Source organism: Microcaecilia unicolor, chromosome 3, assembly GCF_901765095.1.
Source record: "Microcaecilia unicolor chromosome 3, aMicUni1.1, whole genome shotgun sequence".
NCBI lineage: Eukaryota > Metazoa > Chordata > Amphibia > Gymnophiona > Siphonopidae > Microcaecilia > Microcaecilia unicolor.
The window spans coordinates 27,712,754-27,739,064 of NC_044033.1; the positions used below are offsets into that span (position 1 = coordinate 27,712,754).

General features: G+C 44.0%; 1 protein-coding gene across 1 annotated transcript in view; it reads left to right on the forward strand.

The window, feature by feature from the left end:
- ABCG8 (ATP binding cassette subfamily G member 8) overlaps nucleotides 1-26,311 on the forward strand; it is a 71,102-nt gene that overhangs the window by 9,401 nt on the left and 35,390 nt on the right. The window contains exons 4-6 of the mRNA XM_030194581.1: nucleotides 871-1,109; nucleotides 14,027-14,159; nucleotides 19,781-20,050. Coding sequence (XP_030050441.1) covers nucleotides 871-1,109; nucleotides 14,027-14,159; nucleotides 19,781-20,050 — 642 coding nt within the window. The remainder of the gene's footprint in view (nucleotides 1-870; nucleotides 1,110-14,026; nucleotides 14,160-19,780; nucleotides 20,051-26,311) is intronic.

Sequence of the window (26,311 nt, forward strand, 5' to 3'; positions counted from 1 at the left end):
GGAGATAGGTGTCCACTGTAACAAGTAAGGAAGCCATTTCCACTCCCCCACGCAGCCGTCGCCGTTCACAAGCACAGCAAGCAAACCTGTGTGAGCTGCTGCTGTTGCATCCACGTTGTCGTTTGGGAGATGCTTTGAAGGGGGAGGGAGACGCTGGATAGAGTGGGGAGGGGAAGAGAAGGGGATGGAAAGAAACAGGATGGGCAGCTCTTTTTCCCTTCCTCCTTCCTTCCTCCACATTAGCATATTAATTTGAATATATATATATATATATTCAAATGAATATGCTAATATGCTCCGCCCCATTTTGCCCCCCCAAATGAAACAGTCAAACTACGCCTATGGCCAGGCTCCTGATTTGCCGTGTGCAACCCTGGCAGAAGCCCTACCACTGTTTGATAAAGGGGCCCCTAAGTGCCGTCCATGCCCATTCTCCACCCCATTCTGCATTAATATGGGAATTAGCACTCACTAAGTTTCAAGACACTACGTTAGCTGTTAGTGTGGGCCTGTGTTAATTCCAGCATGAGCTACTTAATGCACCTATAAAAGGCCCCTTAATACGTATTCTGAGAGGGGGAATGAGTCATTCATTTCAAGCCTAAAGGCCAGGTTTAGTGAGGAGTTTCTCAGCATGGGAGAAAACATTTCAGATATTAAAGCAGCTTATGAATGAAGAAGGATCTGAGAGAAGAAAAGAAATCCCTAAGAGGAACCTCAATAAATCCGGTTCCCTGGCTAGCTTGCTCTTTACTTGAGTGTTACTGTGTAAATAACAGATTTTGTCACCCATAGGGAAAATGTGCAATTAAAAAGATAATCTAATGGTAGTAATATGCAAGAATAATAATATGAATGCTGTTTTTCTAGGCTGTGGGAAGACCTCCCTTCTTGACGTTATCACCTGCAAGGATGAAGGTGGGAAGATTAAGACGGGGGAAATACTGATTAACGGAAAGTTAAGCACCAAGCAGATCGTAAAGAAATGTGTTGCCCATGTACGGCAGGATGACCGCCTTCTACCAAACCTGACAGTCAGAGAAACTCTTCTGTTTGTGGCCAAACTACGTCTTTCCAAGACCTTTTCAGACGTGCAAAGGAAGAAAAGGGTAATTTACTTTGCCTTTCCAGCTCTAACCAAGGTGTCCTTGAATGCCCCGACTTTCAGGTTAGCCAGCACAGGCAAAGAAACGAGGGGTTTGTCTATCAAAGGGGGTTAAGCCCCAATTACTGCAAGACACTTAAAGCATTTTGTGGTAGATAATTGTTTAGTGCGTGCTAAGCGTACATTATTATTTTTTTTTACTAGGGGCATGGCGTGGAAGCATTATCCAGATAGAACGCCCACATTAGCTCACGCTATCTGGTCAACACTTGCTTAACCTGTGAGCCCTTACCACCTTCTAATTAGGAGGCAGTAAGTGCTCCGTCATTATTTATTTTTTTCAGGTAAAATGCAAACATTAGGTCACGACCTGAAAAAAAAATCATTGAAAATGCCCCTGTATCCTGGGTGTGCTAGGACTGTCCCTAGTGGAGGAGTAGCCTAATGGTTAGTGCAATGGCATAAACACCAGGGGAATTTGGTTCAATTCCCACTGCAGCTCCTTGTGACTCTGAGCAAGTTAGTTAACCCTTTATTACCAAAGTGGAGGAGTGGCCTAGTGGTAAGAGCAGTGGTCTTGCAATCCAGAGTGGCTGGTTCAAATCCCACTGCTGCTCCTTGTGATCTTGGGTAAGTCACTTAACCCTCCATTGCCTCAGGTACAAACTTCCAGGGGGATGATCAAAAGTCAATGTGAGCGTGCAAGCCCATTAGTGCCATTTTTGTGCACGCTTTTAACAACGTGGGCTGATCAACCTGGTTACCGCCATAAACTGCAAGCGCGCCAGGCACTTGCGCACATGACATTTAAATGTAGTCAATCTCATGTAAATAAGGTAATTTCGCATTCCTCCTCATGAACAGAGGTGTTGCACGCCGCTATGCCAAAAAACAGCGCAGCAGAATAATGCCAGGTCCTAGCTGGCGTTCTTGTGGCGCAGGGTCCCACCCCCGAAAAAAAAACTTCAAAAACTTTTGTCTTTTTTTTTTTAAGAGTATATTCTTTGCTATGCCTCCGCTCCTGTGATGGCAGTTGAGGATGTCCAAAATGTGGATGTTCCTGTGAGAAGGACATCCATGCCTTTGCTATGCCTCCGACACCCTCTTTATTTATTTATTTATTTGGATTTTGGATCACAAGTAGCAGCAGTGGGATTTAAACCAGCCACCTTGGGATTGCAAGACCACTGCTCTAACCATTAGGTCACTCTGCCACTCCTCCATTCTATTCCACTCCCTTGAAATTTGGCCATCCCTGTGGGGGGGGGGGGCAGTATGCAGGCCCCTACTACTACTACTACTACTATTTAGCATTTCTATAGCGCTACAAGGCATACGCAGCGCTGCACAAACATAGAAGAAAGACAGTCCCTGCTCAAAGAGCTTACAATCTAATAGACAAAAAATAAAGTAAGCAAATCAATTAATGTGTACAGGAAGGAGGAGAGGAGGGTAGGTGGAGGCGAGTGGTTACAAGTGGTTACGAGTCAAAAGCAATGTTAAAGAGGTGGGCTTTCAGTCTAGATTTAAGGTGGCCAAGGATGGGGCAAGACGTAGGGGCTCAGGAAGTTTATTCCAGGCGTAGGGTGCAGCAAGACGGAAGGCGCGAAGTCTGGAGTTGGCAGTAGCGGAGAAGGGAACAGATAAGAAGGATTTATCCATGGAGCGGAGTGCACGGGAAGGGGTGTAGGGAAGGACGAGTGTGGAGAGATACTGGGGAGCAGCAGAGTGAGTACATTTATAGGTTAGTAGAAGAAGTTTGAACAGGATGCGAAAACGGATAGGGAGCCAGTGAAGGGTCTTGAGGAGAGGGGTAGTATGAGTAAAGCGACCCAGGCGGAAGATGAGACGGGCAGCAGAGTTTTGAACCGACTGGAGAGGGGAGAGGTGACTAAGTGGGAGGCCAGCAAGAAGCAGATTGCAGTAGTCTAAACGAGAGGTGACAAGGGTGTGGATGAGGGTTTTGGTAGAGTGCTCGGAAAGAAAGGGGCGGATTTTACGGATGTTGTAAAGAAAGAAACGACAGGTCTTGGCAATCTGCTGGATATGAGCAGAGAAGGAGAGAGAAGAGTCAAAGATGACCCCAAGGTTTCGAGCTGAGGAGACAGGGAGAATGAGAGAGCCATCAACAGAAATAGAAAACGGGGGGAGCGGGGAGGTGGGTTTGGGGGGGGGGAAAATGAGAAGCTCGGTTTTGGTCATATTTAATTTCAGGTGGCATTGAGACATCCAGACAGCAATGTCAGACATGCACGCTGAAACTTTGGTTTGGATGCAAGGTGAGATATCAGGGGTAGAAAGGTAGATTTGGGAATCAACAGCCTAGAGATGGTAGGAAAAGCCATGGGATGAGATTAATGAACCAAGGGAAGAAGTGTAGATAGAAAAGAGGAGGGGACCAAGAACAGCACCCTGAGGTACGCCGACAGGCAGAGGGATAGAAGTAGAAGAGGATCCACCAGAGTGAACACTAAATGTGCGGAGGGAGAGGTAGGAAGAGAACCAGGAAAGGACAGAGCCCTGGAATCCAAGTGAGGACAGGGTATCGAGAAGTATGCTGTGATCGACAGTGTCAAAAGCAGTGGAAAGATCAAGAAGAATGAGGATGGAATATTGACCTCTGGATTTAGCCAGTAATAGGTCATTGGAGACTTTAGTAAGCGCAGTTTTCGGTTGAGTGGAGAGGGCGAAAACCAGATTGTAGTGGGTCAAGAATAGCATGTGAGGAGAGAAAATCAAGGCAGCGGCGGTGAACAGCACGCTCAAGTAATTTGGAGAGAAAAGGAAGGAGGGAGATGTGTCGGTAATTAGAGGGACAAGTAGGGTCGAGTGAAGGCTTCTTAAGGAGAGGTGTGACCACAGCATGTTTAAATGCAGCAGGGACAGTCGCAGTGGAAAGTGAGAGGTTGAGAATGTGACAGATAAAAGGAATAAGAGCAGGAGAGATGGCATTAAGAAGGTGGGTGGGAATGGGATCAGAGGAACAGATGGTACATTTTGAGGAAGAAAGGAGAAGTGGTGGGGGGGAGGTATGTGTGTGTCAGCAGAGGCATAACGAAGGCATGGACGCCCTTCTTTCAAACATTTTGGACTTCCTCAACTGCCCCCACAGGGATGGCCAAATTTCAAGGGAGTGGCCTAGTGGTTAGAGCACTGGTCTTGCAATCCAGAGGTGGCCAGTTCAAAGCCCACTGCTGCTACTTGTGATCCAAAATCCAAATAAACAAAACAGGCGTTGGAGGCATAGCAGGCATGGATGTCCTTCTCACAACATCCACATTTTGGATGTCCTTAACTGCCGTTGCAGATGGCCGGCGCCATTCCATTATTCCCCGCTTTATGACAGGACAAAACGACAAGCAGCCCTAAGCACATGCATGCTGCTCGTAGCCTAGGACATCTGATTAGTGCACATGTTTCCAGCTACTTAGCTTCATTTAACTACGCTGAAGTGCCGCTACACCGCTGCATATATCTGCATACATTAACTTCTGATCATGCCTGAAAATGGCAGACAGGTGAAAAATTGATGCATTTGAATTATGGTCCAGGAGACAACGATTACACATCCCATGGACAGCCAAAATAACAAACCAAGCAGTTCTGGAACATAGCAAACCAAAAATCTCTTTGGAGGGTGAGGTAGCAAAACAAAAGCTCTCCTATTTTGGTCACATCATATGAAGCAAGTCCCTTAAAAAAGACATCATGCTTGGAATGGTTAGAAGGTCTTAGTGGCAAAAGAAAAAGAGGCCACCCAAGAATTTGCTGGATAGATACTATCAAGGAAGATACTGGAATGAACATAGCAGAACTGAAAGAAGCTGTGAGAGATTGGAAGGCATGGCGAACAGTGATCCGTAGAGTGACCGAGACCCGTACTCGACTGATCGGATAAGGAAGGAAGGAAGGATGTAATATGTAAACCACTTTGATTGTAACCACAGAAAGGTGTTATATCAAATCCCATCCTATTTCCTAGTACCCTTTAGTAGACATACCACTGAGTGAGTTATTACTATTTCTTGCACGTGTTTATTGTTCTTCATATCAACACCAGTAGTATTCCATAGAGAATTAGCAACTCCTCTAATATTTAACATTTCAATGGACCGTGGGAGACTGAGTGATATGCTAAATATCTGAATTTATCTGGAATATTTGATGATTAAATCTTCTAGACTTCTGGTTTAGAAAATGGGCCGGTCTTAGCAATTGTGGGGTCCTGCCCGCATCTAGCCCCGCCCCTTGTTGACAAAAAGTGTTTTAAAACTTTTTATTCCAAATAAAGACAAATCAAACAAACACTTGTACAGAAAAACTAATTCAAATAGACACAATGCTATCATAGGAAATTTTTGGGATTAAAAAGCAAAACCATGTGCATGTAAGGACTGGATAAGTGAATTAAAACAAATGCCCTTAATATGTAATACTTGGTAGCAATAATGAAACAGTGATGGAATATTCACATAGCAGGCAGCCTGAGCCAACAGATTTATTTTCCACTGAACATAATTAATGTTGTATGAACTTGGCGGCTAATAGTGTGCTGAACTGGACAATGTTGGCACATTTAGACCGACTCTGGACAGTTCTGCATGAAGGAAACCCTTCCCTCATTATACTCAGTACCTTCTCCATGAAATAGTAGTAATAAAAAAAAAGGCAAACATGAGCGCCAAACTCTCTTGATATCATTTGTATTTCAGCAAGACTTGGAATTGGTTAGGAACTTGCATTGAGGAATCTACAAATTCCATTTTATGGGAAAAAAGTCTGGGTGTTCCCAGATGTAACCAAGCAGACTCAAATTAGAAGAAAAGAGTTTTTTGGCACTGCGATCTGCAACTTTAGCTCTGGGAGCTTCATTCAACTTGAACTATCTGTGTAAATGTAGCATCAAATATTTAGAGGTCAAACATATTTTTTTAGTTCCTGAACATTTAAAGCAATTTATTACTCAGAAAAGATAATTTAATGCTTGTTGAGATTAGGCAGTAATGATTAAGCCTTGAGCATTAGATCAGAGAGACAGATTGGGAATAAATGGTTTAATTTTGCCAAGTTATGTTTATTTAAAATATATTTTTGAAACTCATCTCCTGAGATATGGGCCCCAACCCCCACTTTTATTGTGGTCTAATGCAAGTTGTATAATATTTCTCTTTTTTAAAATTTTCCATATGGAATTACTATTTTGAATTTATGTACTGGTTTTCTTATTCAAGATGTAAAAAAGCTTGTAAAATTTTGAAATTGATAAATAAATAATTTTAAAAAAAGGCAAGCGCATTTTTTATAATACACCACTGCATTCCACAAAGCAAAAGGAGCAAGTTCCCACATGCCATCTTTTTCTTTTGATGTAGGCACTGGAAAAAAAAAAACGTTAAATGCTCCCAGGTCTCAACCTAGTTAATGACTTTTTAAAACTGTACTTATAAATAGTAAGTCTGGAGAGTCACGTGATGGGCTGAGGGAAGAGGTCGCATTCCTTTTCACTCTCGGGTCCTCCCTCCCTCGAACCCTCCACAAACTGGATTGACTTGCTGATAAACAAAGGAAAGTAATCGGAATCAAACTTAAGACACATGGACTCTTATATCATCCGCGAAACTAGAGCGATGACGGGGAAAACAGCAAAAAAAGAGCCAGAGAAGCAGCGAGGGGTCGGCGAAAGCAAGATGGCGCCGAGCCCAGCGTCAGACTCGGCGCCAAGGTTCCATCAGGCCCAACTCGAGCAGCTCACAGAAGCGGTAAAGTCCGCTTTGGAACCGCAACTAACCCAGATTGCTGAAAGGCTAACAAGCGTAGAAACGAAGCTTGGTGAAACAACAAAAAGAACGGGCGAACTTGAAGCACGTGTATCGGAAGCAGAGGACGCCGCAGTTAGCGCTGTGGCGTCGTTGCAAGAGATACAAAAAGAATTGAAAGCGCAGGCAATGAAAATGGATGATCTTGAAAATAGATCTCGAAGATCCAACTTGAGACTTATAGGTGTCCCGGAGTCGATACCGGATCGGTCACTGGCGGAACAATTAGAACGCTGGTTAAAATCAGAATTTGCCCTTTCTGACAGTATGGGACCACTCTGCCTCGAAAGAGCTCACAGGTTGGGGAAAAGACTTAATAATGGAACTCGACCAAGAGCAGTGATTGTTAAAGTACATAATTTTGTACATAAAGAAGAAATTTTAAGGGGAGCACGATTAAAATGGGATTCCTTAAACTTTGATGGAGTTAGTATTAAAGTGTTCCAAGACTATTCACAGGCGTTACAGGAACGCAGGAAAGCTTTTACCCCGATTTGCAGACAACTTGCAGAGAGGAACCAACGATTTTTGCTACTATACCCAGCACAATTAAAAATCAACATGGATGGCACTTGGAGATCCTTTGGCTCTCCAAAGAAGCTCAAGAGGCACTTCAATGTCAGGATCATAAAACTCTGAACAGGAGGGAAGCAACAGTTGAAGAGCACAACTTAATTCAATGAGAGCTAGAACTCAGTAATCTGAAGTCAAGTCTCAGTTGGATGTTAGAAAGTTGGCTGAATAGCCTAATGTTGAATAGTAAGTACAATATGTAGTGATTTACAGCGCTGTGTTTTTTTCCTGCAGAGAGAGATGAACCAGTTTGAACAGTGAGATACTATCTATGGCAAGTGTGGAGGGGGGAGGGAGGAGACCCTACCATCGTTGACTCAGCACACCTGATCTAAGATAAGAGAGGGGAGTGCAAGGTTGGAGTCAAGGGGGATAGGGGAGGAGGGGGGAGGGGGGGGAGGGGAGGGGGGGCGGGAGAGAGGGGGGGATGGGTGGGAAAGTTAAATGTAGGACTTTCTGGGACACATATAGAGATCATCGCGCTGTTGGACACATAGAAAGGGGAAGGGCAACAGAACAGGTCACTGGAGTCATGTGGACAGATAGGAAGGAACACGGGTGGAGCTGGGCCCCGGGGTTCCTCACAAACAAAAAATTTCACCGCTACTCGACAACCGGACATAGTAATGACCTAAGCACAATTTAGTTCGGTTCCTTACTTGGAATGTGGGAGGTATTTCATCCCCAATCAAAAGAACAAAAATTCTAGCAGCCCTTAAAAAACATAGAGCGGATGTAGCCTGCTTGCAGGAAACCCGCCTCAATACAGAGGAACATCAGAAACTGAAGCGGGCGTGGGTAGGAGAAGTACATGCGATTCCAGCTGAGGGGAGGAGTAAAGGAATAGCTATTCTGATCCGCAAGGGATTAGTGGCCAAATCGGAAGTTATAGAAAGAGACACTCAGGGGAGATATCTGCTGATTCACCTATGGATTCAACATCGCGAATATACGCTGGTAGCACTGTATGGGCCAAATCTATTTGACAAATCATTCTATGAGCGGGTGGCCCAAAGATGTCTCATCCGCAAAACTATCCCCCTAATTATAATGGGAGACCTTAATCTCGTAGCAGATCCAACATTAGATTGTTCAACACCTAGACGGGCCAGCAGGGGAGGAATGAGATCGAGAGCCCTTCCACAATTCATGCAATCACTAAATTTGGTAGATGCGTGGCGGACTCTACATCCAGACTCACGAGACTATACTCATTTATCACGGGCACATGGCAGCTGGTCAAGGATAGATTACATACTTGTAGATCAAAACATGTTTCATATGGTAGCAGACGCAGTAATAGGGCCAGAAGAGGTCTCAGATCACGCGATGACATGGATTGACTTGACAGATCCAGGGTCATCTGGAGCCGGGGCGGGGTGGCGCTTCCCAACATACTTAGCCGCAGATACTGAATTCAAACGATACATACAAGATAGCTGGGAGGAATATGAAAAATTTAATGCAGTCCACAAAGCCAGCCATCCTTGTTTTGGCAAGCAGCTAAAGCAGTATTAAGAGGGGCAATTATAGCCTTCACAGCAAAAAGAGAAAGGCGAATCACTAGAGCAATCACCAACCTAGAAAAAAGACTCCAAAAAGCAAAGCGCAGGTACATTAATAATCCCAACACACATTTCAAAGAACAAATGCAGTCAGCAAGAATAGCGTTAGATTCCCTCCTACAAGATCGAGCCTCTAGGGCATTAATACGTAGGAAATATCGGTTACAACGTTTTGGGAACAAATCGGGAGGCATGTTAGCACGTGTAATAAAAACTTGGGAGGAAGCAGAGTAATAGTGGCGGTCAAGGATAAGGAGGGCCATATTCAAAACCAAAGAGACAAGGTAGCGAAGGTGTTTCGAGATTTCTATCAAGACTTATACTCTACGCCCATGCCCCACTCTACAGACTCTATTAATCAGTATCTAGAGCAGGCAGGGCTAAACAAACTTGGTGAGATGGAGTTAGAGGAACTCAATTCACCAATAACAGGGAAGGAGCTACAAGACATAATTAAAACGATGCCTAAACACTCGGCTCCGGGGCCAGATGGGTTCTCTAGTGCATTCTACCAAATGTTAACCCAGCAGATAATAAGACCTCTGCTCTCATATTACGAAGAGGTGGTGGATCTGGGAGAATTCCCACTCTATGCTAATGAAGCGTTAATCACATTACTTTTAAAGCCAGGAAGGAAAGAAACGCAGGCAGACTCCTACAGGCCCATATCACTAATCAATGTGGATACAAAAATCATGGCCAAGCTTCTAGCAAACAGAATTCAGAGAGTGTTGCCGACATTAATAGATCCAGAGCAAGTGGGTTTTGTACGAAATAGACATGCCGCAGTAAATGTGAGGCGTCTACTTATGGCAATGGGACAATGTAGTTGTACAGAAACAAAGGCGGTCTTGGTGAGTCTGGATGCCGAGAAGGCGTTCGACAGAGTGGAATGGGAGTACATGTTTGCAGTGCTACAACACATAGGTGTCAAGGGATGGGCATATCAGGCGATTCAATCGTTATACTCGGGTCCCACAGCCGCAGTACTGATTAATGGCTCAAGAACAGCACAATTTTCTATAGCAAGGGGCACGAGGCAGGGCTGTCCATTATCTCCGGCCCTCTTCCTCCTCTCGATAGAACCACTGCTGAGGAGCCTGAAACTAGAAAGGGAGATAGCTGGGGTAGAGGTAGGGGGAGAGACAGTGAAAGCATTAGCGTTTGCAGACGACTTATTGATAATGACCTCTAAACCAACAACGTCACTGAGTGTGCTGATAAACAGGGTCTCCCAATTTGGTAAACTCTCAGGCTTTAAAGTCAATTTAGAGAAATCTAGTGTTATGCACATCCAGTCCAGCCCCGATGACATGAAGAGATTTAAATTCCCATTACGTAGAGCGGCAGGCGCCATCAAATATCTGGGGGTACAGATCCCGAGCGACTTATCCCAACTCTATAATCTGAACATTCAAAAACTGCTGACTGAAACAGCAACAAGGCTGGGTCATTGGCAGGGGCTACCTCTCTCTCTCTCGGGACGCATAGCGTTGTATAACATGATGATAGTGCCACGCTGGCTGTATATCTTTCAAGTTTTGCCATTATACCTTTCTAGTAAAGATGAAAAGCAGTTGAATGTAATGCTAAAGAAATTCCTCTGGCAGGGAGAAGACCGCGACTGCCTCAGTCAGTGATGGAGATACCAAAAGAATATGGGGGAATGGGAGTGCTGAGCATGCGGCATATGACGGTGGCCTGTGCAATGAGACACATCAATGACTGGTTCCGTAACACATCAGATTTTTCAGCGACTCAAATGGAGAAAAACTTATTAAAACCCTTCCACTTCAGTAGTGCCCTTCATGGTTTGGGTAAGAGAACATTCCCAGTTTTGGCGACCACTAACATTTTACAGACTGCGCAAAAAACCTGGAAGTGGATTTGCAGAATGCATCAATTCTCTTATAAAACTACTCCATACTTGACATTGAAGGGGAATCCAGACTTCCCTCCCGGAGATTTATACACGATGTTTCAACGATGGGAAGACCAAGGAATAATCTACCTTCAACAAATACTAACAGAGGAAGGGAAACTAAAATCATCTACAGATCTTCAAAGGTCAAAGCTGATAACTCCGAAAGACTATTTCCACTATTGGCAGCTACAGCATTATGTGTCTAGCCTGGAATGGGAAGACCTAACAGAAGATGTCCAAGTGGAAGTGGCAGAGGCATTCTCATTCAACTCTCAACAGAAAGTGCCTTTGAAATACCATCACAGACACATCAAAGATCATAAGCTGGAATTGGACTATGATAAATATGCTGGGGGATGGGAGAGTGACTTGAATATCACAGTAACGTCTGACATGTTCAAAAGACATGTCCTGACAATCCAACGATCCTCCTTATTATCAGCACATTGGGAGATGCAGTATCGATTTGCCCTCAGACTACACATTCCCCCACGGCGAGCGTTTCACATGGGAGCCTCCCCAGACGGAGAATGCCCCAAGTGTGGGAAGGAGGGAGCGACTTTGGGGCATATGTTCTGGCTCTGTGTACAGGTGGAGGAATTTTGGAAGATCATTCTGAGACAAGTCTCTAAATTGTGGGCTATAGATTGGCGATATTCCCCGTTGCTGCTATTTGGTAATCCTGAGGTGAATGCCCCGGTCCCAGGAGGCTGCATTGCATTCATAAACCGGGCCATAGTCATAGCGAAGGCAACAATTCTTGTAGATTGGCTTTCCCCAGATGGTCCCTCAGCACAGGTGTGGAGAATGAAAATGGTGGCATTAATGCGTTTGGAAAGACAGATGTGTCAAGGCAGGCCAGAATCAGACTTGCAGCAATTCCTAAAGAAATGGAACCCATTTATACAGACATTACCACATGCTTCAAAGAGTTACCTGTTGAACTTTTAGTGACAACAGCTTGTATTCAGACTGTCAGAAAGTATCCTAGATTTTGAAGGGAAGGGAGGGCAGGGAGGGAGGGTTTGATAACTGGGAAAGGTAGGAGAAAGGGGTTAATTGCGGATCAAAGAGTTACACTATGATTCATTGTGGAATGTGAAGCGAAACTTGACAACTCCATGATATAAGATTGTTTATTATTATACGCTCTGAAATAGTATGTGTGGTCTCTGTCAATATCAACTGCAATGGTTAAATATAAACAGATTTAAGGCAGAGGGATAAGAAACGGGGTTGGGGTGTCTGGGGATAAAAAGAAATTTCATTGACTGTGAAATGCTGACTGATGTTCTTGTATAAGATTTGTGTACAAGTTGATGTTTCCTGTTCATATGTATTGACCTTTCAGTCAATAAAAAGATTTAAATATAAATAGTAAGTCTGATTCTTAAGCACCTGATACTCATAATGTCTGTTTTGTCGGCCCTTTACTAGGTGAAATTAAACCATCAGAATAGAATGAGTCCCTATAACCAGCCCCTCCAAATGATACAATGATTATGATTTAGAACTAATTAGATTAAACCAATACTTTCTCTGTGTACGTCTGTATGCTTCACAAGCGAGGTCCAATAAAAATGATACCAACAATAAAGAACGACATCGTGGATAGAACAGCACATAGATTTGCTTGCTTTGTTTGCGTAAGGGGATGAGAGGTGCGCAGAGGAGAGGGAAAGGGAGACCAACCTCGTGGGCTTCAGCGGTCGTCTCAATCCAGCCGCCTTCAGCTCTCTCCTACCTGCTCCCTTAGTTCCGGCTTGCAGCACCGCTGCCGCCTTCAATTTTCCGGGCTGCCGGCAGTATCAGTGAGGTAGGCGCACTGCCTTTGGCAGTCCCCGGAAGCTCTCCCTCTGTTGCAGCATCCCGCCTCTGCGGTATGGGAAATTGCAGCAGAGAGAAAGCATCCGGGCCTCCGAAGACAGTGTGCTTACCTCACTGACGCTGTCGGCGGCCTGGATTGAAGAAGGCAGCTCTGCAGGGAGCCGAAAGGTAGTAGGAGAGAGCTGACCAAGGAGGTTAGATTGAGAACAGGAGACGGCATGATGGCTGATGCAGGGAACAGGAGGGAGATGCTAAGGCTGTCGAGGGGCCCCTGGGAGTGTGAGGCCCTTTGCGACCACCCCTGTCGCACCAGCTTAAGACTGGCCTTGGCCAGTTAGGATTCTACTACTATTTTGTCTGTATCAAGTGTCTTCCATTATTAACATCATTCATTAATTGTAGTTATTGTAAGTTAAACTTTATCAGTGGCCTAGTTAGGGTGGTGGACTTTGGTCCTGGGGAACTGAGGAACTGAGTTCAATTCCCACTTCAGGCACAGGCAGCTCCTTGTGACTGTGGGCAAGTCATTTAACCCTCCATTGCCCCATGTAAGCCACATTGAGCCTGCCATGAGTGGGAAAGCGCGGGGTACAAATATAACAAAAATAAAATAGATACTATTGGACATTCTACATGGAATGTTGCTACTATTGGAGATTCTACATGGAATGTTGCTATTCCACTAGCAACATTTCATGTAGAAGGCTGCGCAGGCTTCTGTTTCTGTGAGTCTGACGTCCTGCACATACGTGCAGGACGTCAGACTCACAGAAGCAGAAGCCTGCGTGGCCACATTGGTGATCTGCAAGGGCCGACTTCTACATGGAATGTTGCTAGTGGAATAGCAGAATAGCAACATTCCATGTAGAATCTCAAATAGTAGCAACAGTGGAGGAGTGGCCTAGTGGTTAGGGTGGTGGACTTTGATCCTGAGGAACTGAGTTCAATTCTCACTTCAGGCACAGGCAGCTCCTTGTGACTCTGGGCAAGTCACTTAACCCTCCATTGCCCCTTGTAAACCGCATTGAGCCTGCCATGAGTGGGAAAGCGCAGCGTACAAATGTAACAAAAAAATATATATGTGTGGGATAGGCACAGAAGGACCTTAATGGCAAGAAATGGAAAGAGGGAGGGACAAGGCCACAGATGGCAATCACAGCAAGAGAGCACCAACAGCAACATTGATGAACACTTTTACATCCTGTTGTGTCTTCAGGTAGAAGATGTTATAGCAGAACTGAGACTGCGGCAATGTGCAAACACAAGAGTGGGAAATGAATACGTTCGGGGTGTGTCAGGAGGCGAGAGGAGGAGGGTGAGCATTGGGGTGCAACTGTTGTGGAATCCCGGTGAGTATGGAATCAAGTGTTTGTTCATTAGATTAAGGCAGGTGTTTTCAACCAGTCCTTTGAATTAATGGCATAGCCAGACGTGCTATTTTGGGTGGGAACACATTTTCCCCCACCCCCTGCCCCAGTGACCCCCAACAAATAATCCAAGCCCCACCAGCTGAAGATGTCATCTAGTGGCCAGAATAGGTCACTTGCCTGTCTGCTGCAGTTGGTGGCACTGTCCATGAGCAGCCCTCATGCTGGCCTACTTCTCTCCCCCCCCCCCCCCCCACACACACTCATGCATGAAAACGGAGAATTCATGGGGGAGGGAGGTGCAGAAGCAGCCTGTGGACAGTGCCGCTGGACCTCTTCAGCTGACAGGGTTTGGGGATCCCTCCAGCCATAACAAGGGTGCCAGAATTTTAGGTGGGCCTGAGACCAAAGTGGGTGGGCCCAAGCCCACCCGTGGCTACACCACTGCTTGGGACATGCCAAGCCATTTTGGTTTTCAATTTGCATGCACTGCCTCCATTATATGGAGATCTATCTCATGCATATTCATTGTGAGTATCCTGAAAACCTGACTGGCAAGAGTGTGTCCCAAAGAGTGGGTCGAGAACTCCTGTATTACGGCCTACACTGATGTGACCAGGAGTGAGAGGAAGTGTATCTGTAACTCATTAGTGATGAAACCACAGGTTAGTTATAGAGAGGTTCTAGGCATGATAATATAAATACATTTTTAACCCCCACAATCTTATGAACAGCAATACATAAGCTTATACATCGAATTTTGTCATCTTAAGGCAGAGGTTTAAAAATACCCCACCACTCCCAGCAAGCACTCTTCACCCACTCAGCTCTCAGACATCAGCTAGCATTCTTCCCCTATCAGCTCACCAGATATCAGAAGGTGTTCTCCCCTGACCCCAACCTATAAACACTCTCACCAGCCTCTAAAAACTCCCAGTACCTATAGAGCTGCTCACTGCATTCTGTGCCTTCGAGTGTTGTGAGTTTGTTTTGGGGTTTGAACTCAGCGGGAAACAAGACACAAAGGCAAGTGATACCACCTCTTCTTGGATGCCTTATGCCAGTCTACTGTCTCTAGCAGGGTGGCAATTAGGGCTGCTTTTCGATTAAAAATTTTAATCGCTGTTAATTGCCCATTTAAAGGTATTTTATTTATGTATTTCCCACTGCAGCTCCTTGTGACTCTGGTCAAGTCATTTAATCCCCCATTGCCCCAGCTACAAAATAAGTACCTGTATATAATATGTAAACTGCTTTGATTGTAACTACAGAAAGGTGGTATATCAAATCCCATCCCACTTCCCTTCCCTAAAGGACTGATAATCTCCCTGCTTTCCACCCTCAGATCCAACATCTCTCCCTTTCTCAACCATCCCTTCTCTCTTTCTTTCCTGGGATCTATTTTTTCTCTCTCTCTCCTTTTTCCCTCCTATTGTCCAGCACCTCTCCCTCCCTCCCTCCTCTCCACCCCAATCAGCAGAAACAAAAACTTGGCTTCTGGAGCTCGCTATCTTGGTCATAGCTTCCTTCGGTGACCCCTCCAGTTCTGCTTGCGGGTCTGCAGCTCACACTTCTACCCCATCCAGGGTTCAGCATCTGCCTCCCCTCAATACCCTGCTGGTCCAGGGAGTGGCAGCGTTGCACATATGCTGCCTGTGGGCTACCCTGAAGCTTTCCCTCTGGCCCGTCCTGCCTCCTCTGACATCCTGTTTCTGCCTGGGCGGGACAGAGCAGAGGTAAAGCGACAGACCAGGCTGCTGGCACACAACTATGGAATGCGCTACCATGTGCCACAAAAACAATGCATAACTTAACTTCCGAAAATCACTAAAAACCAACCTGTTCAATAAGGGATATCACAATGATCCATCCTAAATTCCAGTCAACGAAACTTATACCAGAACTGGGCATAACCAAACTCCATATACCTGATTGACTTAACAATGGTTGCGAATGAACTCTAACGCTACAACACTGTATCTCTGATCCTGATAACGAACTCTTTATAACCTGCTTTTCTCTTATGAACATGTATGCATTACCAACTTGTATTTCCTCATACCGGAAATGGCGATCGCCATTATGGAATAATGTAAGCCACATTGAGCCTGCAAATAGGTGGGAAAATGTGGGATACAAATGCGACAAATAAATAAATATGTGCAACGTTGCTGCTGGCAAGGATCAACAAAAGACCACCTTTAAGGTAGACTGGCGCAGGGAGGTGGGTGATGTTGAATCGTGGATGGGGAAAGATGTTAGACTGCACCGAGAACAGGGGTTGGGAGTGGAAGAGAACAGAAAAGATGTTTGGAGGAGACAAGAGACACTACAACGTGATTGGTTTTTAAAATTGTGATGAGTGGTTTAATACATTAATCGCAGAGTTAACTGCAATTAAAGTGCAACCCTAGTGCCAATGCATAATACTGGCTGATGGCACCGCATGTGTGGGCCAACACAGCAACTGTGACTGATCATATCATCTATTTCCTACATCAGGCCTGGGCAAGACTAGATTAAGGCATATCTGACTGCTCCCCCCCCCACCTAGCGTGTGCACCTGAGGCATGTGCCTAGTTTGTTAATATTTTAATCCCACTCATGATAAATTATCCTACCTCCGTAAATATTCTGTCCACTCTGCAACAATAGTTTATTTAAAATTTAAGAACATAAAATTGCCATTCCGTCAGATCAAAGGTCCATCCAAACAACGTCCTGTCTCTAGTAGCTTCCAGTAGCAAGTAGTGAGAAGGCATATCTAGAATGTTTCATTCCGTACCTTCCTTATCCAGTTTAGGGCTGTCCTGAACCCAGGAAGACAGCTCTGAATGCTATACTTGATGGCGTACATCAGATCTACGCTGTATAAATTCACGGGGAAGCGCTGTCATTTTAAAATAAGGAGAAGGCATACCTGCTTATTTTCGAAAGAGAAGGGTGGCCATCTTCCGACAGAAATCAGGAGATGGCCAGCCTTCTCCTAAGGCTGGCCAAATCAGTATACTTGAAAGCAGATTTTGGCCGAATTCAACTGCTTTCCGTCGCAGGGCCGGCCAAAGTTCAAGGGGGCGTGTCGGCAGTGTAACGAAGGCGGGACGGGGGCGTGGTTAAGAGATAGCTGGCCTCGGCCGATAATGGAAAAAAGAAGGCCGGCCCTACAGTAGAACTCCCCCCTCCCCCATAATGCACAGTAACTGTAACCATGCTACACTTTGGTAAACAGTGACCTATATAAAGAGAGTTCATCTAACATATTCAGCGAGAACAACTTGCAAGGTGCAGTTCCTGAGCCGGTGATGCATCTATTCTCTCAATCAAAGAACTCATTGCTTTCAAAATCTGCACCCTGGTTCACAAAATTATCTATGGTGAAGCCCCAGGATACATGACAGACTTGATCGACCTACCAGCTAAAAACACATCCGAATCAACACGATCATATCTAAATCTGCAGTACCCAAGCTGCAAAGGACTAAAATACAAATCAACTTATGCATCCAGTTTTTCCTACATAAACACACAACTATGGAACGCATTACCGAGAGCCTTGAAAATGACTTACGACCTCCTCAACTTCCTGAAAACACTAAAAACGAACCTGTTTAAAAAGGCATACCCTAACGATCCAACTTAAATGTCTGATCTCTGCAACACAACAAAAGTAAAGTACGTAATGGCCACACAAACTTTACCTACCACAACATCACTTTGTATTTGTTCACACCGGTGTCGACAAACGCCTCTCCGGTACTATGTAAGCCATATAAATACACCAAAACTAAACCTTCCAATCTCAGAAACACTAAAAATCCTTGGAGTTACTATCAACCGCCACCTAACACTCGAAACCCATGCAAACAACACAACCAAAAAAATGTTCTACTGCATGTGGAAACTGAAAAGAATAAGACCATTCTTCCCAAGATCCGTCTTCCGCAGCCTAGTGCAATCCCTCATACTCAGCCATCTAAGAGACTACTGCAACTCACTGTACGCAGGCTGCAAAGAGCAAATACTGAGGAAACTTCAAACAGCCCAGAATACAGCAGCCAGACTCATATTCGGAAAACCAAAATATGAAAGTGCAAAACCATTACGAGAGAAGCTACACTGGCTCCCACTTAAGGAACGCATTACTTTTAAAGTATGCACATTAGTCCACAAAATCATTCACGGCGAAGCCCCAGCCTACATGTCTGAGTTAATCGACTTACCACCCAGAAACGCTAAAAAATCATCCAGAACTTTCCTCAACCTCCACTTCCCTAACTGCAAGGGCCTGAAATACAAGGCGCTGCATGCGTCAATCTTTTCTTACATGAGCACGCAGTTCTGGAACGCGCTGCCGCGTGGCCTGAAAACGATCTGCGAACAAACCAACTTCCGTAAATTATTGAAAACACATTTTTTTGAGAAAATTTACGGAAAGAACCAAAACACATAAAATCCATACTCACTGTTCAGTAATACATCAACACATCCACTTATGAATTCTCTATCCTGAAACCTCACCACACTCATACCTCTACTCACAAAAAAAAAAAAATGTATATCATATATGTTTTCTGTCATGATATATTGCCCCTTAGTTCCTCGTTGTTTCCTTCCAATGTTTCAACGTTCTTTTCCATTGATATATTCCTTAACGATACTTTGATTTTGTCTCGTATAACTCTTCACAATGTAATCCATAACCGAATTGTAACAAAATGTATTTCCATCATCCATAATGTATTGTAAGCCACACTAAGCCCGCAAAAAGGTAGGAAAATGTGGGATACAAATGCAATAAAATAAATAAATAAAATAAATATTGAGCCTGCAAATAGGTGGGAAAATGTGGGATACAAATGTAACAAATAAATAAATAAACCTTTTGCCGTCACTCTCTTAGATTGCAGGGGGCAATTGTCGTTAAGATGTCCTTCTGTCACGGATGTTCACTATAATCAGTGCGTTTTTTCCAGCGAAAAAGGTGCCACTACTCAAATGCCAGGCCACCCTTCAAGGGTGGGGTGATCACTGAGGGACCCACCCCACAATAGCCAGGACCCCTAGAACCAGTCACAGAATCTATGACAAGGCAGGATTTGTGTGTAGAGCCTGAGATCTTTCATTAAAACTTGGGGACTATGGGTCAATTTTAGCAGACAATGGAAAAGGTGCCGGAACTCATTACCCCCAAATACCCCCCTCAAAAAAAGCCCTGACTATAATCGATCTCTCAGATCTGTTTTAATTTCAGGCCATATATATTTGGAACTCTCTCCCTAATTATCTGAGATTGACGTCAACCTGTTTGATGTTCCGAAAACAATTGAAGACGTATCTGTTTGATCTTTAATGATTAACTTGTTCGGGCTGATTTTTTTTGTTACTGTTTGATATTGTTTCTTTCCCCGTTGCTGTTTGGGTTCTCATATTGTAAGTCAAGCCAAACTTTTTTAGGAATTTTGTGACTAATTAAATCCTGAGTAGTTAGATTAGATGAGATTAGGTGTTTAATGTGCTTTTTCAGGTTTCAATCGAGCAATGAAATTTGACATAAAGCAACTCGTCACTGCCTTGACACAGTGTCACCTTTTGTGTTGGGACAGGTATCTTGATTCTAGATGAACCCACATCTGGGCTGGACAGTTTTACAGCACACAACCTCGTGATAACATTATCCAGGCTGGCCAGAGGAAACCGACTAGTGGTTCTTTCCATTCATCAGCCGCGATCAGACATCTTCCAGCTCTTTGACCTGGTTCTTCTTTTGTCTTCTGGGGCTACCATCTATTCTGGAACTGCCTGCGACATGGTCCAGTATTTTACAACAATTGGCTATCCATGCCCCAAATACAGCAATCCCGCCGACTTCTACGGTTAGTATCTTCAATGAAAAACAATAACACTGTATGGATAGATATTCAGCCTCCGACTGTGACTGTCTTTTAGCCACCACCGACGTAATTCCTGGATATTCCATGCCAGTCCGTTCCCAGGACCGGCACTGTATATCCAGGTTTATGCAGCTGGCTATTTCTTATGCACTTAACCACCTAAGCAACATCACATAAAGATAGGATTGATTTTTATGCAGTTCAGTGCAGCTGAAATAGCAGAAAAAAGCACCAGACTGAGCAAGTGCAAGGTGATGCATGTGGGAAATAAGAACCCGAATTATAGCTACGTCATGCAAGGTTCCACTTTAGGAGTTACGGACCAAGAAAGGGATCTGGGTGTCGTCGTCGATAATACACTGAAACCTTCTGCTCAGTGTGCTGCTGCGGCTCAGAAAGCGAATAGAATGTTGGGTATTATTAGGAAAGGTATGGAAAACAGGTGTGAGGATGTTATAATGCCGTTATATCGCTCCATGGTGCGACCGCACCTTGAGTATTGTGTTTAATTCTGGTCTCCGCATCTCAAGAAAGATATAGTGGAATTGGAAAAGGTGCAGCGAAGGGCGACTAAAATGATAGCGGGGATGGGACGATTTCCCTATGAAGAAAGACTAAGGGAGGCTAGGGCTTTTCAGCTTGGAGAAGAGACGGCTGAGGGGAGACATGATAGAGGTATATAAAATAATGAGTGGAGTGGAACAGGTGGATGTGAAGCGTCTGTTCACGCTTTCCAAAAATACTAGGACTAGGGGGCATGCGATGAAACTACAGTGTAGTAAATTTAAAACAAATCGGAGAAACTTTTTCTTCACCCAACACGTAATTAAACTCTGGAATTCGTTGCCGGAGAACGTGGTGAAGGCGGTTAGCTTGGCAGAGTTTAAAAAGGGGTTGGACGGTTTCCTAAAGGACAAGTCCATAGACCGCTACTAAATGGACTTGGGAAAAATCCACAATTCCAGGAATAACATGTATAGAATGTTTGTACGTTTGGGAAGCTCGTCAGGTGCCCTTGGCCTGGATTGGCCGCTGTTGTGGACAGGATGCTGGGCTCGATGGACCCTTGGTCTTTTCCCAGTGTGACATTACTTATGTACTTACCCGTGGTAGCTCCAATCACAGTGCTCTTCTCCTTCCCTCCTGAGATAAATCCTTCTGGCCAACAGGACTGCAACAGCTTTGGGATTCAGGCAGCTTGGTTGAGGTGGGGTGGCAGATGATGGTGGCGGTGGAATTTGGAAAGCAGATTAGGCAGAGAGAGGAGCCAGAGTGCTGGGAATAACCTCTGTCAGCACTAGGGAACTTCACACAAGCAAACGCAATTTTTCCTGCATGCATGTTTTGTCACCCCGCTCTTCGCCTAAAACTACTAGAAATGTTAACAGGGGCGTGAATGGAGGTGCCATGTGGGCTGGGATTTGACATTCTACCAATTACAGCCAGGCCCACATGACTCCCAGGTTCATGTACCTGTTCCTGCAGCCTCGCTGGTCAACTGTATATCCCAGATCATAGCTATGACACCTAAAGTAGAAAAGCTACTAAAGGCTGCTCATTTCAATTCATTCATTCAAGTATTTATATACTACTTTCACCATCATTTACTTAACAATAGGATTACTCTCTTCCTATACCGTATTGTTTAATTTTAATATGCAATCCATGTTCAATATGCGATCCGCAAACGAACCTTTTCCGGAGATGGGAAGGCGGTAGAACCGAGAGGACATGAAATGAGATTGAAGGGGGGCAGACTCAAGAAAAATGTCAGGAAGTATTTTTTCACGGAGAGAGTAGTGGATGCTTGGAATGCCCTCCCGTGGGAGGTGGTGGAAATGAAAACGGTAACGGAATTCAAACATGCATGGGATAAGCATAAAGGAATCCTGTGCCGAAGGAATGGATCCTCAGGAGCTTAGTCAAGATCGGGAGGCGGGGCTGGTGGTTGGGAGGCGTGGATAGGGCTGGGCAGACTTATACGGTCTGTGCCAGAGCCAGTGGTGGGAAGCGGGACTGGTGGTTGGGAGGCAGGGATAGTGCTGGACAGACTTATACGGTCTGTGCCAGAGCCGGTGGTTGGGAGGCGGGGCTGGTGGTTGGGAGGCGGGGATAGTGCTGGGCAGACTTATGCAGTCAGTGCCCTGAAGAGCACAAGTACAAATCAAAGCAGGGTACACACAAAAAGAAGCACATATGAGTTATCTTGTTGGGCAGACTGGATGGACCTTGCAGGTCTTTTTCTGCCGTCATCTACTATGTTACTATGATACCATTTGTATATTTTTTCTTTTTTTACCCGACTGTTCGTTTAGCATTCATGTTCTATATCACTACCACTTTAGTCCTAATGTCTAAAATGATTTCTCTATAATCGATGACCTAACATATGTTACAATCCAATCTATTACTCAGGAACCTATATGCAATATCACAACGTACTCTTCTTTACCATGTATGTATGCACCTTATGCAATACCACTTTAATCCTTATGTCGAAAACGATTTTGCTATAATCGATGACCTAACGTATGTTACAATCCAATCTACCACTCAGGAACCTATATGCAATACCATAATTTATTATTCTTTACCATGTGTGTACGCACCTTAACGCAATACCATTTGTAATTCTGTTAACCGGAAATGGCAATCACCATTACGGCAAATGTAAGCCACATTGAGCCTGTAAATTGGTGGGAAAATGTGAGATATAAATAAACAAACAAACAAACAAACAGTGTACAGTTTCATTTTACAAGTACTGGGACTGTCCCTGGTGGGCTTACAATCTAAGTAGTACATTGTACTACTGTTGTACCTGTGACAGTGGAGGGTTAAGTGACTTGCACAGGGTCACATGGAGCTGCAGAGGGAATTGAACACAGTCCCCCAGGATCTGAATCCACTGGTGGCCATCAGGCAGCAGTGGGAATCAAACGCAGTTCCCCAACACACTACGCTAACCTTTAGGCCACTCCTCCACTCTGTAATTGGGCTAAGAGAAAATAACACACCCTGATATAGCCCCCTGAGGAAGCAGATAACAGAGGTGAAACGGGCCCCCGTTGGAGATAACAAGATATGTGCTTGCTAAGGTTTTTTTGTTTTAGTTTTGCAGTAGGTTTACTGAAACCAAAATAAGAGCTAGGCCATGCCTTTTTTGTTTTGAAATATGAAATTCGATGTTTTCAAATCACAAATCAGCAATTTGAAGCACCAGTAGAAATAAAAATGAAAAATTATCAAGCATTTGGAGGGTTTCTTAAAGACCGATGAAAGATATGTGGGACCTATGAAGAACAGACACTCGTATGGTCTGACTTAAAGGACTCTGGGGTCTTTTTTCTCTATTTTTAATGAAATTCTTTGTGAAACTAAAGTTTTTCACATAGCTTATTATTTAAAGTAAGATCAGACTTTGGAGACAGTGAAGTGAAACAGTTTTCTAACTTGTCCCTGTACCCTTCACTGGTCAACTGTATATCCCAGATCATAACCAAATTCTGCAGCACAACTTGTTTTCCACCAGAATCGTTATACCCAAACTAGCTCACTCCTCAAGTCACTTGATTAGCTCCCTGTCCGCTTCCGCATTCAGTTTAAACTTCTCGTACTGACCTTTAAGTGCATCCACTCTGCGGCCCCCCACTACCTCTCCGCTCTCATCTCTCCCTACATTCCTCCCCGTGAACTCCGCTCGCTGGACAAATCTCTCTTGTCGTCCCCCTTCTCCTCCACCGCTAACTCCAGGCTTCGCTCCTTTTCTCTCGCGGCACCTTATGCCTGGAATAGACTTCCTGGACCTATACGTCTAGCTCCATCTCTACCTGTTTTCAAATCCATGCTGAAAACCCACCTTTTCACTGCTGCTTTTGGCTCCTAGCCACAATTGCCCTCCCCTTGTCCCTTCCTCCCTTCTCACCCATTACTTCCCTCACCCGTAACTGTCTTGTCTGTCTGTATTATTTAGATTGTAAGCTCTTCTGAGCAGGGACTGTCTCTTTGTATCAGGTGTTCAGCCCTGCGTGCGTCTGGTAGCACTATACAAATGCTAATAATAATAATAATAATAATAAATAATACTTATAGTAGAAAAGTCACTAATGACTGGAAGGAATCATTTGATATTTTGGAATCATTGGACAAATATAAATATTAGAGTTTGAGCATTCAACCTCCACAAGAATGTGACAATCAACAAAACTCCCACTTAAAAACACCAATGAAATGTGAATCGAATAGGGATAATAAACCTCCATTAACCACCAATTATCACAGCATGAACTCTCCTGTGGTCTCAAAGGGCTAACATTCTATTTCTGTAAATTCAACTTTACTGTCATCCAGAGGACTTTTATTTTTAGAGAAGCACATTTCCATAAGAAAGAGCACTCATAGCACAGATTATACAAAGCAAATGAATGAATACCCTTCCTACTACCCAGAGAATTTTAACTACAGGGTTAGACCGCAGATCTCCATCAAGTAGAAAAAAAAAGTCCCTATCTGTTATTTCTTCACTAAAAGGAACTGCAATAATAATAAAAAAAAAACCTACACAGCAAGCTTACATACAAGAAAGACTGGTGGCCACAGACATGGAAAAGTATATAGAAGAGTAGCCCAGACAACTCATACTACATAAGAACATAAGCGATGCCATACTGGGACAGATGAAAGATCCATCAAGTCCAGTATTCTGTTTCCAGCAGTGGCCAATCCAGGTCACAAGTACTTGGCAAGATCCCAGAACAATCAAACAGATTCTATGCTGCTTATCCTAGAAATAATCAAAAAATCTAACCAAAAATGGCAACCCTCCACCACTTATAATTTGAACCATACACAACAAACTGTCAGTGGAGCAGCTGAGGCTTTAAGGAAGCACAAAAAAGAAGTGCCTGTGTGACAGTATGAGACATCCCCTCATTAAAACATAAATAAGTGTGAGCTGCTCCACTGACAGTTTGTTGTGTATCCTAGAAATAAGCAGTGCATTTCCCCAAGTCCATCTTTATAATGGCTTATGGACTGTTCTTCTAGAAAATGATCCAAACCTTTTTAAAACCCTGCTAAGCTAATTGCTTTTACCACATTCTCTCGCAATAAATTCCAGAATTTATTTATTTATTTGTAACATTTGTATCCCACATTTTCCCAACCATTAGCAGGCTCAAGGTGGCTTACATTATACTGTAAAGGCGATCACCAAGTCCGGTAGATGTTAAACAAATACAGTTTAAAATAAGGGTCAGGTAAGGTGAGAGTAAACAGGTACAAAAAGGGACAAGGAAATAAAGGAATATATAATGTCCAATGTGATATAAGGTATTAATGCATTGCAGAGTTGAGGCATTTAAGTAGGGCCAATAGGATAGGCCTTGCAAAACAGATAGGTCTTTAATGATCGCCTGAAGTTTTGATGGTTGTGAATCGTTTTCACACTCTTTGGCAGAGCATTCCACACATTTGTGTACTTAAGTAAGAAAAATTTGATGCATATGTTGATTTGTATCTGAGTCCAATGCAGCTTGGATAGTGGAGGTTCAAATAGGTACATGACACACTGGTTCTGTTTCTGGTCGGAAGATTATACATTGAGTGAAGAAATATTTTATTCAGTTTGTTTTAAATTTACTACTTAGTACCTTCATTGTGTGCCCCCTAGTCCTAGAATTTTTGGAAAGAGTAAACAAGCATTTCATGTCTACCTGTTCCACTCCACTCAGGGCTTCTTTTACAAAGCTGCTCTACCGATTCCTGGTGCGGCAAATGAGAGGAAGCCCATTCAGTTTACTGCTACTACTACTACTTATCATTTCTATAGCGCTACTAAACGTACGCAGCGCTGTACACTTGAACATGAAGAGACAGTCCCTGCTCGACAGAGCTTACAATCTAATTAGGACAGACAAACAGGACAAACAAGATCTAAGGGAATATTAAAGTGAGGATGATAAAATAAGGGTTCTGAACAAGTGAATAAGGGTTAGGAGTTAAAAGCAGCATCAAAAAGGTGGGCTTTTAGCTTAGATTTGAAGACGGCCAGAGATGGAGCTTGACGTACCGGCTCAGGAACTCTATTCCAGAAATATGGTGCAGCAAGATAAAAGGAACGGAGTCTGGAGTTAGCAGTGGAGGAGAAGGATGCAGATAAGAGAGATTTACCCAGTGAACCGAGTTCCCGGGGAGGAATGTAGGGAGAGATGAGAGTGGAGAGGTACTGAGGAGCTGCAGAGT